The sequence below is a fragment of the Triturus cristatus genome, chromosome 8 (genome assembly GCF_964204655.1).
Source record: "Triturus cristatus chromosome 8, aTriCri1.1, whole genome shotgun sequence".
Taxonomy (NCBI): Eukaryota; Metazoa; Chordata; class Amphibia; order Caudata; family Salamandridae; genus Triturus; species Triturus cristatus.
In genome coordinates, this window is record NC_140591.1 from 216,436,445 (window position 1) to 216,450,271 (window position 13,827).

The window sequence follows — 13,827 nt, forward strand, 5'->3', positions numbered from 1 at the left end:
TTTTGTAACTGTTTTCACTTGAGGTGGATGTGTGACAAATATACAATTGACGCTCCTGTGATAGATTCTGGACTGATCTTGGAACAGAACTCAAACATTAAACACAAAATCCTTCTTAGTTAAAAACCTTATAAATCTCATGACTCTTTCTTTGTTACAAATCAGGTGAGAGGAAACCTTCAGCATGCTTCCTAAATGCCGCAACAGAACATTTCGCGGAGTGAGGATACATCCTAAGACTCAAATGAATCCTTGTGGATAGTAAATCAAGAACATATCAAAATATAAAAGAACCAATATTTATTATTTGTAACAAAACACAGATTTTCGCTTTCATCGTTGAAAGTCTAACCGCCACATTTTGCTGACGTGCCACCAGTAATATGGTGACTATAGATATGTGCTCATACTTTTTCACTTGAATTTGGCTCTGGCACGTTTCTACTTCTTGCAGCAGAAGAATACAGTCAGATCCCCTGGCAAATCTCATAAGCAAATCCTATGAGTATCTCATAAATGCTGTCCACAAGGTCCCAGAAAATTTCAATTTCTATGAAAACGCTGCAGGTACCAAATATAAAACTCATTTAGAAATCAACATCATTGGCTGTCCTTGCAATGCTAGCATCACCCAAGTTTTCCCCCAAAAAGATAGTTTACCCTGATAATGAAAACCATTTTTAACCAAATGGATAATATGGGATAAACAACTGCACAGAAAGATAAGGCTCTGGAAAAAGGAGGTTCCCTAAAGGAACAAACAATTGCATCAAAGTACAATTGCACATACCACAAAATAACAATGATTAAGAATGCAAGGTGGAAGTCTTGTCCAGATGTCCAATATCCAAAAATTCACCAACTTTATTATAAACGTCCCAGTAAAGCCCAGACGTACTCCAAGAGGCACAGAAATCTGTTATTCGACTATTAGTTTACTCCTGTACTCCAGTGTGTGGAATTGAAAACTGCCATTGGGCTCCCTGTAGGTGTAGCAGGATTCAAGGTGGCAGTGAAATTCAAGGTGGCAGCAGGATTCAAGGTCCCAGCAGGATAAATGATCTCTTCAATGGTCACGTATGTTCCAGTTGCAAAACCAACAATCCCCATGATTGTTATTGAGATATCCTTCAGAATAATCCAACAGCTCAAATTGCTTTTGTGGAATGTGACTATTTCAACCAAAGGTGGCAGGATCAGAGCCAGTGTGCTGCTGCTCACAGCGCCCACGAAGGAGATCACCAAATCCAAACGAGGAATCAGGACTGCTGTGGCACCTGGAAAATGAGAGTACATTTATATGTTACTTCAATATTTTAACTGGCGCATAATATATGATTCAAAACTAAACATAGAGTTTAGGGTAGGCTTGATGAGCCAAAAAGCAGGAAAATCAAATAAATATGTGCGAAATTGAAATAGCATAAAATGAATTTAAGTGAAAACTATTTTCATATTTGATTTCAGTTTGAAACCCTTACTAAACCTTATTATTCAGTGGACCAATGAGCCCAGCCGTAGCTTACACAGACCCCACAATTATTAATTGTATTATACTACTTGGAATGAGTAAACCGTTTTTTATTTGCTCCAGTCCATATTAAAAAAACATCAGTCTAAAGGACAAGCAATTAGAAAACAAATAGTGAAACATTTCTATAATACACATGATGACATCTTTTTTCCTTATAAATCAGGCATACAGACAAGTTACTTCCCTTTGGTAATGCCTTATCTGGTAGAGACATGGTCTAGCCGCAGATTCCTTACCTGTGAACTTCCAGGCGTCAGGCTGGATTTAGAAGATTTTTCTTAACAGTACACCTGCGCCCCGGTAGGTGGCGTCGGTCAACTCCGCGAGACATCGTATGGCACCGAGCTCGTCGTTGTGATGTCTGTGCCGTCTATATAGGCACCACCTCTGTGCGCTGACGCCAGTACTTTTCATGACTTTCCATGCCAGAAGCACTGAGACATGAAGTTAACGGACAATGGCGTGTTTAAACAACTAGGGCCCTCAAGCGGAACGGCCCTGACATGAAGAAATGAGCCACAGTGCGGGAGGATGGGTAGGTAGGTAAGGAATCTACAGCTAGATCATGGCTCTACCAGATACGGCGTTACCATAGGTAAGTAACTTGTCCATCTGACAGAGACATCTAGCCGCAGATTCCTTACCTGAGCACAGATATCCAAGCAATACCATCCCAAGAGGAGGGACTGCGGAAAAGTTTAAACCAGAAGTCCTGAAGGACAGAACAGCAAACGAGGCCATCCCTATGGTCCTGATTGTCCAGGCAATAATGCTTGGCAAACGTGTGCAGGGAGGTCCACGTAGCCGCCTGGCAGATGTCAAGAACCAGAACAACACACTGAAGGGTCAGAGTGGCTGCCTTGGCCATCTAAGGACTTCAGGAGGCGGTTTCTTTGCCAGAGCATAACAAATCTTAATGCAGAGGATAAAACATTGTGAGATGATCCTCTTTTGTACAGCACATCCCTTCTTTGCTCCATCGTACCCAAAAAAGAGTTGGTTGTCTACTTGGAACTCTTTAATGTGGTCAAAGTAGAACAATAAAGCTCTAAATTGGGTCCGGACAGTGGAGACAATCCTGTTCCTTAGAAGGATGCAGAGGAGCATAGAAGGTGGGCAAGGTGACAGATTGCCCTACATGGATGGGAGTCACAACTCTAGGCAAAAATGAAGACCTAGTGCGAGCACTATTTTGTCTGGAAAGACCGGTAAAGAGGCTGATGTGAAAGCGCTTGCAGCAAGTCACCCTCCTGGCAGAAGTTATTGCCACTAACAAGGCTGTCTTGATGGTGAGTAGTCGGAGGGGGCAATGGTGCACACATAAGATAAGTGAGGAATAAGTTAAGGTCCCACTGGGGTATGATGAAAGGTGAAGGGGGAAACAAATGTGTAAGCCCCTTCAGAAATCTATGTACAATATAGGATTGAACCGTAAAAAGGCAGACACGGCGGAAAGGTAACCTTTTAGAGTGCCCGGAGCAGAGCCCCGCTGGGCAAGAGACCGGATGAAAAGAAGAATGTCAGAGAGGGAGGCAGACAAAGGGTCAATAGACCGGTCTGTAAAATATTTACAAAATGTTTGGCTTCGGCAGGCGTATACCAACTTAAGGGAGGGACGCCTGGCTGTCAAAATACCCATGCACAGTTCAAGAGGAAGGTCGAAAGCTTGTAACTGTCACAGCTCAATTTCCAAGCAAGGAGGTGGAGGGTTGACAGGATTGGGTGAAGGACCATCTCCTGCTACTGCAATAGAAGATCCTCCTGGAGGGGAAGCCAGATTGGAGGATCGATGCTCACCTGCTGTTCAGGCCAAGTCCAGAGCCACAGGGCATCCTGACAGAGGGTCCACAACACCACCCCGCCCTGTTTGTTGAAGTACCACATGGGGGTGGTTTTACCCGTGAACACTTGAACATGTCTTTCCTTGAGGAAGGCTTTCAGTACCAATCTGATCGCATAGAGCGCCCACAAGTTGATTTGAATCCCTGCTACCGCTGGAGACCAGGGTCCTCTGATCTCCACCTCCCCCATATGGGCGCACCATCCCAGAAGTGACGCATCCGTCACTACAGTGAGATCTGGTTGGGGAAGGGGTCTGCCTCTGACCCAATTGCCGTTTGTCAACCACCACTGCAGAGCTTTCGCAGTTTCCTCTGAAAACTGAACCAGGTCGATGATATTTCCCTGATGCTGTGCTCATTGAACTTCAGGTCACACTGTAAAGCCTGCATGTGCCATCTGGCATGAGTCACCAGCAGGATGCAGGAGATCATGAGGCCTAGCCGCTTCAGAGTCATTCTCACTGTAATCCAGGATAGAGGCTGAAACATCGGTATCATAGCCTGAATATCCTGTACTCGCCGCTCAGGAGGATAGGCCCAAAACTGCACTGTGTCCAGAATGGCTCTGATGAAAAGGAGCGTCTGAGAGGGAGGCAGGTGCGACTTCAGCATACTGACTGTGAACCCCAGCGAATGCATGAGGTTCGCCACATGGTTTGGAGGTGGGAGACGACTGCCTGGGGCGAGCCCACCTTCAACAGCCAACCGTCGAGATAGGGTAAGACTGGAACCCCTGATCTGGGCAGATGAGCTGCGACCACCGCCATTACCTTTGTGAACACCTGAGGGACAGTTTTGAGGCCAAAGAGGAGGACGGTAAACTAAAAGCTCTCGAGGCCTGCCAAAAAACACAGGTAGTGACGATGGGCAGGCAGGATGAGGATATGGAAAAAGGCATCCTGCAAGTCCACTAACATCCAGTCTCCCGAATAGAGGGCAGACAGAACCTGAGCCAGAGTGAGCATCTTGAACTTTTTGAGGAAGTAGTTGAGGGTTTTGAGTTCGAGGTTTGGACAGAGGCATCCATCCTTTTTGGGCACCAGAAAGTAGTGGGAACAGCAATCACGGCACCCTTCTGGCCCTGGAACCCACTCTATAGCTACCTTGGCCGTATGTTGAAGGAATGGAGGGAGGGGTAGTCTCAAAAGGGAGGGAGTAGCCCTTCCTGATTATTTGAAAAAACCCACCTGTCTGAGGATGTCCTGCCAGTGGTGGAGGTAACGGCGTATCCTGCCACCAACTGGGCACCCATGATCTGGGAGGATCAGACTAGGAATGTTTGGAGGAGGTATAGGGGAAGAAGATTGTGGCCTGACCTGACTTCTGGCCACCTGACCTACGGGTCGGGGCGAACCGCGCTCATGGCCACACAGACGCAGCTGAACTTGCGTGGTCCTCTGGCTAGGATAGGGCTGGGGCTGCTGGAAACCCATTCTGTAGCCACAAAAGGAGCGGAAGGCTGACGCAGGACGGGATGATACAGAGAGGCCCAAGGACTTGCCCGTAGTCTGCGACGCCTTGAAGTGCTCTAGCACTGCGTCCAACCTGTCCCCAAAAATCTGAGAGCCATCAAAAGCATGTCCTTCAGGTTTGCTTGGACATCCCCTAAGAAGCCAGACGTTCTCAACCAGGCGTGGCACCTAACTACCACCGTCAGGGAAATCGCTCTGCCCAGTGAGTCTGTTGTGTCAAGGCCACAGCGTATTTGCTGCATCACATCCATTATACAACAGCTTGGGAGAGGACAACTCAGGCCTCCTCCAGGACTTGTGGCTGCACCTACGCAAAAGTCTCCCACAGGGAATGGGGGTAACGGCCCAATATGCATGCAGTGTTTACTGACCGCAATGCTAGGCTGGTGGAAGAAAACAATTTCTGTCCAAAGCTATCCAGCCTCTTGGATTCCTTATCTGAGGGTACAGAAGGGAAAGCACCATCGGAAGTAGAGGCTTAGACCACCAAGCTCTCAGGGGTTGGGTGAGAGGTGAGGGAAGCTTTGTCATCCAGTGCAGGGCGGTGGCGACAGGCGATTGTTCTAGTCACAGGAAGCCCAGAGCTAGGTTTGGACCAGTTCCCCAGAAGAACATCTGTCAAGGCCTCTTTGAAAGGCAGCAAGGGTTCTGAGGTGGAGACACCAGGTACAAGACCTCTGCTAAGACCCTGGTCTTGACTGCTACAGAAGGAAGCTGCAGGTCCAAGACCTTTGCAGCCCTATGCACCACCATGGTGAAGGAAGCTGCATCCTCCGTAGCCAGGTTAGGAGGGGAAAGCTTGCCAAGTCCTGGTGAGGTATCCAAACCACTAGCATCACCCATCCTAATCCTCATACCAGTCCATTTCTGATGTGTAAGGTGGGACTTTTAAGGGGTCATCCTCACCCAATCTTCCTCCAATCCTAACCCTTTGGAATAAGGCTGAGGATACGAAATAGAGCCAAAAGGCTCTGTCAGCTCTAGTCTTGGCGACAGAAGACGCCTGACTGGCTCTGTGTTATAGGGGATAAGAATGGGACTGGCTCCACTGCTGTGTGCTGGCAATGTGGAGGGTCTCTCCGTGGGGAAGAATGAATGAGTGTGGACTGGATCCGTGGACGGATCCATGAGGCGCCTTAGGTGCCGGAGCCAGAGCCACCGGTGCGGAACCCAGAGGAATTCCTTCTGCTGAGTCTGCGGGCCCGGTCAGGCCACCCAAATATGGCACACATGGTGTCATAAAATTCTTTTAACTGGGCAGGGGTCACTCCCAACCCCAGAAAGGGAGAGAAATTGGGAGGCGACCCAGTCAAATGCTCCGCGGAACGGCGCCTCCAACGCTGAGAATCCTGTCTTATCGTGCGATGGACAGGGTGAAGTCGAAGCATGCTTCGACTTCTTGTGCTTTTTATGGTGCTTTTTACCTGACCCCTTTGAAGATTTTGATTGGGAGGACGAAGACTTGGATCCCCCAGAGCAGTGCTCGGACCTTCCTCTCGACCGAGACTGGGAACGAGATCTTTGGGGAGATCAGACGCTGGGCTGCAAGCAGTTTTAGGGACCGCTCCCTCAAAGCTTTCGGAGCCATAGCCCGGCAGTCGAAGCACGACTTCAGGTGGTGGTGGCGCTCCAGGCACCAAAAACACACGAGGTGGGGGTCAGTAACCGACATGGCGTGGTGACAGGCGCCACATGGTGTGAAGCCCGAGGTATTCCTGGAAATCCTCCACACTAAAAAAGACTAGACAAAAACTAGAAAAAAGTATTTGACGGATCTGCACTGACTGGCGCAGAAAGAAAAGAACTGATGTCAGTGCGCCAAGGTGGCACCTATATGGATGACGCGGACGTCATCACGTCAAACTTGATGCCATAAGACGTCACAGGGTGTCAACCGATGCCACCTATCGGAGCGCAGGTATACTGCTAAGAAAAATCTTCTGGATCCACCCTGACGCCTGGAAGTTCACCGAAAGGTATGTGCGGCTAGATGTCTCTATCTGATATGCAACTGAGCTTTTGACAACAAAACTTACTTTGAATAAGTGTTGTTTAGAAAAAAAACAAATTTTGCATTATTTGTCTTGCATGCCCATTAATTATTAGAGCAAAGAACCTTTTAGTTTCCAAAATTTGGCTTCATTTTTCAATTCTTTTATTATGCAGCAACAATAATAAATTTCATTTTTTTCATTTTTTGCTGTGATCCAAAAAGGTTTATGTATTATTAACTGCAGTACAAGAGAGTATGTTATCCACATCTGAAAACGGCATATAACTTCATTTTATAGTCTTTTTATTATTTGAAAATCTTTTTTATTATTAACAGTGCTCATAAGACCATACAATAACAATACTGGGAATTACACATCTGGGAAAGACAAGTGTCTTTCATCAATACAAATTGACTACTCCTCCAAGAGGGCACCCGCCTCTCTATATTTGCGCCAGGGCGCCCATATTTTCTTCCATTTTTTCGTGCACCCCCTGCTTTTGTATACCGTATCTTCCGCTCTTTGGCATCACTCTGGGTCCCGCTGCCAATCCTCCCATAAAGGTGGCGACCGCAACCCGCAGACCCTAGCAATATTCCGTTTCGCTACCCCTGCAGCCAGGGCCAGCCAAAGGTCCACATATCTCGACCAGTCATTATTCCCTGTGATCAACAAGAGAAGCCACTTCGGGTCCATCGGGACCGGCACCCCCGCTACCCTAGACATTATATTCGTAACTTTCACCCAGAATGAACTGATCACCGGACACTCCTAAATGATATGGAAGAAGGAGCCCTCTTGTTGTCAACCCAGCACACAAAGCGCCGACTGACACCTTCCCCGTGTATACAGGTGGGTGCGAGGATAGTATGTGCGATGGAGCATTTTGAACTGTACAAGCCTAAACCTAGAGCGGATAGCGATCACCCTGGGCCCCTGGAGCGCATCCTGCCAGTCCTCCTCTTCGAGGCTCCAAAGGTCCCAGGCCCAGGCAGCTCTGAGACTAACCAAGGGATCGGGTATATTGTTGATCAGTTTCCGGTAAATTGTGGATGTGGGTTTCTCCGCAATGGGATCAAGTAACAAACGATCTTCCATCTAGGAATACTCTGGGATTACTGTGCCACATGGTATGTGGGAGCGTAGGGCATGCTGGAGGCGTATGTAGTGATATCTCTGTGAGGTATGTAAGCTGTACTCCTGGAGATATTCAAAAGTACGGATGGCATCCCCCTTCCAGGCATCCCCCAAATAACCAATACCTATTTGCTGCCATCCCTTAAACCCTGTTAACTTCGCCACTTCCCTCAACAGGTCCCCCTGCCAGAGTGGAGTTCTCCCGGTTAACTTGCCAGCCCAGCCCAGGAGCTGATTCGCCTCCTGCCAGCAGTGGAAGACCACCCTAGTGTGGTCCGGCCATACCTTCTGAGATCTACGGGCATACAGGAGAGTTTCACAAGTGCCCCGTGGCATGACCATTCTGTCTACCCTGCAGGCGGGTTCGTCCCTTTCAGTGTACACCCAATCATTGACCACCTGCAATTGTGCCGCCCAGTAGTATAATTTAACATCAGGGACTGCCAACCCCCGTCATACACCCCCCTGTGTAATTTGTGTAGCGCTACCCTAGGGGACCGTCCGTCCCATAACAAGGTCCACACTGCCTGTGAGATCTGTTTGAATATACTCGTGGGTATCAGATATGGGGGTGTTCTGAGGGACATACAGTAGTCTCGGCAGCGTGAGCATCTTAAACATGGCTGCCCTACCCATCAGAGAGAGCGGGAGAGTGCGCAGTGGGCCACATCGGCTGGCAGGCGAGTCAGCTGGGGCTCGAGATTCCTCTCGAAGACTCCTGTCTATTGCGACCCCTGACCCTCCTGGTAGGTCGCTCCCCCTCCACGCAGCACCGGCGTTGTGCCCATGCTGCCACTGCTGCTGGTAAGTGCCCTCCGTCCGTTTGCTCTGTGCCACTGTTTCCCCCTCCTTGGGCCCCGTTTCTGATCTCTGCCACTCGTTTCCCCCCCTTTTTTGTGCCCACTTTGCCTTCTGTACCACTGTTTACCCGCCGCTGTGCCCACGCGGCCCCGCCCCCTGCCCACTCGCTGCTCACGCCTCCCGCCTCCCAGCTGCTCCTCCCTCCCACCTCCCCATATATGACGGACGTAGCGCGCCGCGCCGCTGGTGCGCCGCTGGCGCGCCTAAGGCAAGCCCGTCTGAGCCCGTCCGTGCCTGGAGCGCGCCCAGCACCAGAACCCCTGGACCCCGCGAACGCCACAACACCAGACTCCGCTACAACGCCAGCACCCTCCACGCACTCAATGCCGGCCGAAACCACACCTGATTCCAGGCCGTCCCGAAATGGACCCACGGACCCTTCTCCTGCCGCACCTGCAGCTTCACCTGCGACAGAGTCACCAAACCTCCAAGGACTGGACCCAACCACCTCCGCTGCATACTTCTCAACACCCGCTCCGCACACAAACACGCCGTCGAGCTCTGGGATCTGCTCGACACCTCCGCCCCAGACATGGCCTTCCTGACCGGGACCTGGTGGAACGACTCCTCGGCGCCCGACATCGCCATAGCCATCCCGGACGGCTACAAGATCACCCGCATGGATCGCGCCAACTGAATCGGAGGAAGAATAGCCATCTTCCACAAGTCCACCCTCAAGGTCGCCACCCACGCAGACGACACCCTCAACACTGCCGTACACCTGCACTTCCAGATCCACACCGACCCCAACACCACCCTCAGAGGAACACTCATCTACAGACCCCCCGGTCCCCGGGCTCAGTTCAGCGACTCCATTGCCGACCTCGCCAGCTTCCACGCACTCGCTTCCACGGACTACATCCTCCTCGGGGACCTGAACTTCCACCTCGAGAACAACAACAATGCCAACTCTGCCATCCTGATCGACAACCTCGCCAACCTCGGCCTCAGACAACTCGTCACCGCACCCAACTGTGCCGCCGGCCACACGCTGGACCCCATCTTCTCCACAGGCACCCACGTCGCCTTCGACCACACCACCGAACTCCACTGGACAGACCACCGCTGCATCCGTTTCACCTTCAAGAAACCAACCACGCACCACCGCACCCAACAGCTGCCTCGCCGCTGCTGAAGCAAAGTCACCGAAGACCAGCTGATCGCCACCCTCACCCAGAACCCACCCAGACGACCCCACCAACCCAGACGCCGCAGCCCGCAACCTCAGACAGTGAGTCGACGACTGCGCCAACACCCTCGCCCCGCTCAAGAAACCCTCCAACAGCCACGCCATCAAGAGAGCCACCTGGTTCACCGACGAGCTACAAACCTCCAAACGTGCATGCCGGAGACTGGAGAAGATATGGCTCCACGAATGCACACCGGACAACCACGCAGCCCACAAGGTCGCCACCCGCAGACATCACCACCTCATCAGATTAGCCAAGAGATCCTCCTTCAAAGACCGCCTGGACAACAATGCACACGACAGCAAAGAGCTCTTCAGCATCATAAAGGAACTCTCCAACCCCAGCACCAACGCCAACGACATCCCGCCCTCACAAGAACTGTGCGTCTTACTCGCCATCTTCTTCCACCGCAAGGTCACTGACATCCACGACAGCTTCAGCCGACTACCATGACCGCCAGACTCCACCTCCCCTGCGAACACCACCAGCGCCAATCGCCTGACCTCCTGGTCCAACGTCAATGACGACGAGACACGCAAGATCATGAACTCCATCCACTCAGGATCTCCGTCAGACCCGTGCCCACACCCCATTTTCAACAAAGCAGATGCAGCCATCGCACCCCAACTACGAAAGGTCATCAACATTTCCTTCGTAACAGCGACATTCCTGGAAAGCTGGAAGCACGCCGAAATCAACGCCCTCCTCAAGAAGCCCAAAGCGGACCCCAAGGACCTCAAGAACCTCCGGCCCATCTCCCTGCTCCCGTTCCCGGCGAAGGTCATCGAGAAAATCGTCAACACGCAACTGGCCCGCCACCCGGAAGACAACAACGTCTTGGACCCGTCCCAATCCGGATTCAGACGAAACCACAGCACCGAGACAGCCCTCATCGCCGCCACAGACGACATCAGGCGCCAACTAGACAATGGCGAAACATCAGCCCTCATCCTCTAGACCTGTCAGCCGCCTTTGACACGGTCTGCCATCGCACTCTAAAGACACGCCTCCTAGAAGCCAGAATGCAAGAGAAGGCCCTTGACTGGATAACGTCCTTCCTCTCTGGCAGAACCCAGAGCGTCTGCCTCCCACCCTTCCGATCCGAAGCCACCGACATCATCTGCGGCATCACCCAGGGCTCATCCCTCAGCCCGATGCTGTTCAACGTCTACATGGCCCCCCTCGCACAGGTGGCCCGCCATCACGACCTCAACATCATATCCTACGCCAACGACACCCAGCTCATCCTCTCCCTCATCAAGGACCCACACACCGCCCAAACCAACCTCCACGAGGGAATGAAGGCCGTCGCCGACTGGATGAGGAGCAGCCGCCTTGAGCTGAACTCAGACAAGACGGAGGTCCTCATCCTCGGATCCACCCCCTCAGCCTGGGACGACTCTTGGTGGCCGACCACAATGGGAACAGCACCAACACCCACCGACCATGCACGCAACCTAGGATTCATCCTCGACTCCTCCCTCTCCATGTCTAAGCAGATCAACGCCGTCTCCTCCTCCTGCTACAACACCCTCCGCATGGTCCGCAGGATCTACAAGTGGATCCCGATCGAAACAAGAAGAACGGTGACACAGGCCCTCGTCAGCAGCAGACTGGACTACGGCAACGCACTGCAAGAATCCCAGCCAAACACCTATGACGACTACAACGCATCCAAAACGCCTCAGCCCGACTAATCATCAATGTGCCCACGCCGCAGCCACATCACGCCCCACCTGAGAGACCTACACTGGCTCCCTGTCAACAAGAGGATCACCTTCAAGCTCCTCACCCACGCACACAAAGCACTCCACAATACCGGACCAGCCTACCTGAACACCAGACTCAGCTTCTACACCCCACCCGCCAGCTCCGCTCTGCCAGCCTCACCCTTGCCACTGTCCCCCGCATCCAACGTACAACCTCCGGCAGCAGATCCTTCTCCTACCTCGCCACCAAAACCTGGAACACCCTCCCTACCCACCTACGGCAGACCCAAGACCTACTCGCCTTCAGAAGACTCCTAAAGACCTGGCTCTTCGAGCAATACCGGCACCCCCCTCCTCAGCGCCTTGAGACCCTCACGGGTAAGTAGCGTGCTTTCCAAGTACTCTGATTGATTGATTGATATTGCGCGTTATATACACCCCTAAATACTTTAATCCCTCCAGGACCACCGGTGCAGAGCACCTAGACGGGACTCGAGGGGGAGAACCCGACAAGGGGAAAATCACAGACTTAGACCAATTAATGGTATAGCCAGAGTAGCTACCGAACAGCTCGAATAAGTGAACTACTTGGGCAATCAAGTGGTATGGCCTTGCCAGATAGAGGATGATGTCATCGGCGTATAGAGATATACGCTCCTCCCATTCGTTCGTTGCCGCTAGTCCCCAAATCGAGGGGTCCCTCCTGATCCAATGGGCCAAGGGCTACAGCGCCAGGGCAAAGAGGAGAGGGGACAGAGGGCATCCCTGCCTTGTCCCCCTCCGCAGGGAGAAGGCCCTAGATACAGCTCCGTTAACCCGCACGCGAGCCGTCGGTCGTTCATATAGGAGCCGTACCCAGCTACAGAACTCCAAAGCCCAACCGCTGGAGTACCATAAACAAGTAGGGCCATTCTATGCTGTCAAAGGCCATCGATGCGTCCAGCGCCATCAAATCCTTCTGGGTGTCTCCAACATCCTCAGTCATATACAGAACCCCATAGAGACGTCGGAGGTTATGCCGAGTACTTCTGCGGGGCATAAAGCTGGATTGATCAACATGGACCAAATCTGTAATCACCGATAGTATACGATCCGCCAGGACCTTGGCAAGAGCCTTCGCTTCCACATTAAGCAAAGGGATTGGCCGGTATGAGGCACATTGGTCTGCTGGTTTCCCAGTCTTGTGGATCACCACAATCATGGCCTCTCTCTGGTCAGGGGGTAAGTACCCACGCTCACGCGCCTCCTTAAGCATCTCGAGCATGGGGGCTGTCACGATCGAGGCTTGTTTTTTATAGATTTCGATTGGAAGCCCATTTGGACCAGACGCTTTGCCTGACTGCAGGGAGTTAAGCGCCTTACCGAGCTCCTCTACCGTGACGTCCGCCTCCAGACGTTCACACATCTCCTCAGTTAGCATGGGGAGCGTAAAGACCCTTAGGAAATCCTCACAATCCTCCTCAGTTCTAGTGCACACAGGTGAGTACACTCTTAAAATGTGCCGCAAAGGCCTCTGCTATATCTGTGCTGGACGAGCATAGTTTGCCCGCTTCGTCCCATACCGCAGCTATCCTCGAACGCTCCCTATCATGACACTCCAACCACGCCAACAATTTCAGTGCCTTATCGCCAACATCGTAAATCCGGTGCTGTGTGGCCAGCGCATAGGCTTCGGGCCTCGCTCCCGGCCAAGGCCCTTAGATCCTTCTGTTTCAGCTTTAGCCGTTGGCAAAGATCCACGGAAGGGGTAGCAGCCGCGTCCCCCTCCAGCTGATGTATTTCACTCTCCAGGATACAAATCTGGAGGGACTCCTCTTTCTTTTGCGCCCCAATAAGTGACTGAGCCAGGCCCCTCAGCACCGTCTTGTACGCTTCCCAGAAGATAATGTGGGAATCCACTGACCCCAGGTTCTCCTTAAAATACAGCTCGGACCCATCCCTAAGATTGTCGCCAATTTCAGGGTACCGGAGGTGCCAGGGGTCTATTCTCGGAAAGGCCACTCTGTTTACGACAGGGCCCCTAAGGGTGATACAAACAGGGGAATGATCCGAGATCCCCCGAGCCATATGTGTAGTGGTGCCAAATTCC

General features: G+C 51.8%; 1 protein-coding gene across 4 annotated transcripts in view; it reads right to left on the reverse strand.

The window, feature by feature from the left end:
- Positions 1 to 285: 285 nt before the first annotated feature.
- The window catches only part of SLC36A4 (solute carrier family 36 member 4), a 1,249,299-nt gene continuing 1,235,757 nt past the window's right edge, over positions 286 to 13,827 (reverse strand). For all 4 annotated transcript variants that reach the window (XM_085621384.1, XM_085621386.1, XM_085621383.1 and 1 more), the window contains one exon: positions 286 to 1,277. In XM_085621384.1, the coding sequence (XP_085477510.1) occupies positions 931 to 1,277 (347 nt within the window). In that variant the 3' untranslated portion in view covers positions 286 to 930. The remainder of the gene's footprint in view (positions 1,278 to 13,827) is intronic.